Source organism: Condylura cristata, unplaced genomic scaffold (assembly GCF_000260355.1).
Source record: "Condylura cristata isolate star-nosed mole 26May11 unplaced genomic scaffold, ConCri1.0 scaffold00015, whole genome shotgun sequence".
NCBI lineage: Eukaryota > Metazoa > Chordata > Mammalia > Eulipotyphla > Talpidae > Condylura > Condylura cristata.
The window spans coordinates 7353910-7358391 of NW_004567116.1; the positions used below are offsets into that span (position 1 = coordinate 7353910).

The window sequence follows — 4482 nt, forward strand, 5'->3', positions numbered from 1 at the left end:
TCTCCTTGTTCCAATTTAATGTTCCTGCCCAAAAGTTATCTGAAGTTTATCTTAGTTTTTTGTTTCAATTTATGTCTTTTTAAATTGACATTCATTTCTTTAGTTACTTATTTATCTTTCTACCCTAAGAATAGATGTAGAAGTCTAGTAATTTCTTGTTGTGTTTTGTAATCAGTATAGACTACACTAACATAAGCATCACATTTAAATATTGGTAGAGAATGGTCAATAAAATATCCTACTGACCACCTGCAATGTACAAAGTCTTGAGTTGAAATTGAAACAAATAATGCCTTGAGAACATAGTGTCTTATGATATTCCAGTTACACCAAGGAAGTTAAAATGAGCACACTCTCTTATGCCACAAGCAATCCTGTCCAATAGTATCAGAAATTTACAAGAAAACTTTTAGAGAGAAAGGACATGAATTTTCCTTCTCACAATTCGTGGAGGCCATCTACAAGATGGTTCTCCACAGTTTAGTTCTGAAGTTCACAGAGGAGGCACTAGGGGTGGAGGGTTTCCAGGAGGAAAGGAGAAGACAAGAGGAGTTTGGATCACCTATACATATTACACTCCATTCTAGACTCTTCCATGACTTCCCTCCAGCTACACCTCATACATTTACTAATCTACCCACACTCCCCACTGATGTGTGAGCATCCCCCTCTTCTACCCAGTTGCCAATAAATAATGGTGGTTTTGAGAATAAGAATAATATTCTGCCACATCCAGATCATAAGTAATGATAAATTATGAAATTGATTGTAAACCCCTAGCTCAACACCAAAAAAGGATCCCTAAACTGCACTTGAGGTACAGGGAACATTTTTCAAATGAATATGCAACGAACATACTCTGAATGATTGGAATATGAACAGATGAGCTATGTTATACAAACAGAATGAGGTGGAAACTTTTAATGTCATCACAAAAATTATTGAGTAAATATTTTATGAGGACTGACAATTAACAAATTAATGATGTTAAGTATAGCTATTATTCTTAATTTATCTTAAAAACATATGTCCACATGTAGAAAAATTCTCATCTAAGAAATTAGCAAACCGATAGAACTGATAATATCTAAACTAAAATCCCAACTCTCAAGAAAGTGGACAAAATCATGATTAGAGTGACAGAGATGTTTTCATCATCTTGTTCCAATGCCTGCCCTATTTTCAAGTGTTACTATTTTATGAGACATCACTTTTTTAAAAGAATCATTGCAAAGATTAAGGTACCCATGCTCATTCTCTTAAACAGTTTCAGATTTTTTCCAAGATCACCAATTCCTACACGAGATATTTTTTATAGCTAGCAAGATAAATAACTTCATCATACATTTTGTCAAAAGTATTCTTTACTTAGAGGAAGATAAGAAAGTTCAGATCTGTTGAGGAAAAGAAAATTTACTAAGGTAGAAAAGAGATATACGTAAATATAATTTCTGTCTTTTTAGGCTATCATTGTCTAGACTTCAGTCAAGTCAGTTTACAAAACAATATATTGGAGGTTGAACAAGATAGGAGAGGAGAGCAATAAGGTACGTAACTCTTCCAAATTATGCTTAAATACATCACACTTCCAATTATACATTACTTGTATGAATTGTCTCTTCCAAACCCAGCAAGAATTTTCTAGAGAAAAAATATTTGTTTTTGGAAAATGAGGGTATTGACAGTCTTTCTTTTATTTATTTTGGGCTTTTATATTATTTTACTTTACAAACGTGAAAAAAGTTATCATTTTTGAAAGAAGTGATTTTTCGAAGTTCAGTCTTTCTTGAATTTGCTGTCAGAAAACAGTGATAAAGTAAGTTACTATCTACTAGTCTTCTTTCTAAATCACATATCATTTCCATTTCTACTTTCTTGTTTCATTCCATAAATGTGTTGTTGGGAGTTTATAACTGTGTTCTCTTCCTACATTATCTGCCTGGAGACTCCCAAACACCCAATCTCTGATGGCCAAATATGTTTACACTAAAATTTTTAATTGTGATTATATGCACTATTAAGAAATATTTCCCTTTTAATTTAGAAATGTAACTTCAAGAGCTTTTAGTGTTTTGGGGTTTAGTTTGAAGTTGAAGATAATATTTGAGATATTAGCAACTATCAAAGAGCATCATTGCTATTCATCAATCATTGTCAAAAACTAATACCACAATATTGATTGACAGTTGCAACAGACTCTGTAAATATGATATTTGGTTATGTCCCTCTCTTTAAAGCTGAATGTCTGAGAGATTTCTCCAGAGATGTGGAGAACACTATGTATTTCTAGGTAATCTACATGTATGTGAATGTGCCTAAATTATGGATCTATAAGTAAATATTTAAACACTGAATCTTTATCTAGTTGAGAGTTGTGGGTGAGTTTTTTGTTACTACTTCTTTATAAATCTACCTTTAAATATAGTAATCTGTACCTTAAGCATTGGGTGATGTATCATACAAAAAAAAATGGATAAAGGCTCTAAGGTTTATTAAAATGAAAAAATAATGAAGGAAATAAAAAAATAAATAATATGATCTCTCTGGCCCTCCCTAGTGGCATAATGGGTTAAACCAGCCCACTGCTCCTCTCAGCAGTGTAGTTCATGAGTCAGCCTGTTCTGCTCCCATTCTGTCTTTGGTGAATGCTCTCACTGACCCTGCACCTCTGGCTTGTCCCATTTCTGTATGCAAAAAAAAAAAAAATGAAAATTAAAAAGTTGAAGCCCTGTATCAAAGTGACTTTTAAAAATCAAAGTATGTGCAGGGATTACAATTAAGATTTTAAAAATGTACAAAATGATGTAAAAATAAACTGTTATATAAAAAAAATCACAGTATGTACAGAATGAGGAATATTTGATTTTGCTTAAAACACTCTTGAATAATTTACTTCAAATATTCTATAATAACTCAACTTTACACTATAAGTTAATTATTCCATTTCTTTTTCAGATAATCTATTTCAGAATCATCTAACAGCTACTTTATGAAAGCATGCATCTGAAGAATAATGTAACTGAGTTCATTCTGCTTGGGTTGACCCAAGATCCTTTTAAGAAGAAAATAGTGTTCGTCGTTTTTTTCCTTTTCTATTTAGGGATATTGCTAGGTAACTTTCTGATCATTGCTACCATCAAGATGAGCCGGGCACTTCAGAGTCCCATGTACTTCTTCATTTTTTATTTGTCCTTTTCTGATACTTGTTTCTCCACTTCCATAGCCCCTAGAATGATTGTGGATGCCCTTATGAAGAATAACACTATCTCATTCAATGAGTGTATAATCCAAGTCTTTTCATTACATTTCTTTGGCTGCCTAGAGATCTTTGTTCTAATCCTAATGGCCGTTGACCGCTACATGGCCATCTGTAAGCCTCTGCACTACATGACCATCATGAATCGACATGCATGTAATGTGCTGGTGGCTGTGGCCTGGGTGGGGTCCTGTGTGCATTCTTCAACTCAGATCCTCCTGACCTTGAGTTTACCTTTCTGTGGCCCCAATGTGATTGATCACTACTTCTGTGACTTGCAGCCCTTGCTGAAACTTGCCTGTGCAGACACCTATGTCATCAACCTCCTCTTGGTGTCCAACAGTGGTGCCATCTGCACAGTGAGTTTTGTCATGGTGATGATCTCCTATGTCATCATCTTGCATTCTCTGAGAAACCACAGTGCTGAAGGAAGAAAAAAAGCCCTGTCTACCTGCATCTCCCACATAATCGTGGTCATCTTGTTCTTTGGTCCTGGTATATTTATATACACACGCCCTGCAACTACTTTTTCCATAGATAAGATGATAGCTGTATTTTATACAATTGGAACTCCTTTGGTCAACCCTCTGATTTACACTCTCAGGAATGCAGAAGTGAAAAATGCTATGAAGAAGTTATGGAGCAAGAAGATGATTTCAGATGACTAAAGGTGAATGGAAATTTCACATTTTTATTAACAGTTTGAACTGACCTAGAAGTTCCTAGAGAATATTATCTCCTTTCTATGGAATCACTACAACTCTAACTTGGTGAATGAGAGTTAGCTCATTCAGGAAAATAGACAGTGTAAACACATACAGTCATTGGTGTTGAATTATGTGTATATATGGGAATTGACAACACCAGGTATAAACTGGTGTGTAAGGCCTTTTGTCAGAAATGTCATTCATTAACGTGTCTCTGCCTCTCCTCCCTGCCTAGCATCACTATTTGCTTTGATCTAGTGTTTTTCCTACTCTTCACCAGTTTGACCTCTGATATTTTCTGCTTCAGATTATACTCTGTTATATACTTCGATGAACAGCAGGCTAGTTTAACTCACTCTATAAAGTTATATTCATGCAATACTTTCTCTCATCATGTTTTACAATGTAATTTCTATTTAGTTACTCTTCCTCATTGAACAGAAGGTAATGTATTTAAATAAATGTAAAAGATTACCAGAGCTATTAATAAGTAACATATAAATTAGTTATTTCCCTTCT

At 34.2% G+C, this 4482-nt stretch overlaps 1 protein-coding gene across 1 annotated transcript; it reads left to right on the plus strand.

Moving 5' to 3' along the window:
- The first annotated feature begins 2997 nt into the window (after positions 1-2997).
- On the plus strand, positions 2998-3924 carry LOC101620151 (olfactory receptor 4C16-like). The gene has a single exon (XM_004682800.1). The coding sequence runs from the start codon at positions 2998-3000 to the stop codon at positions 3922-3924; it is 927 nt and encodes a 308-aa protein (XP_004682857.1).
- The last annotated feature ends 558 nt before the right edge of the window (positions 3925-4482 follow it).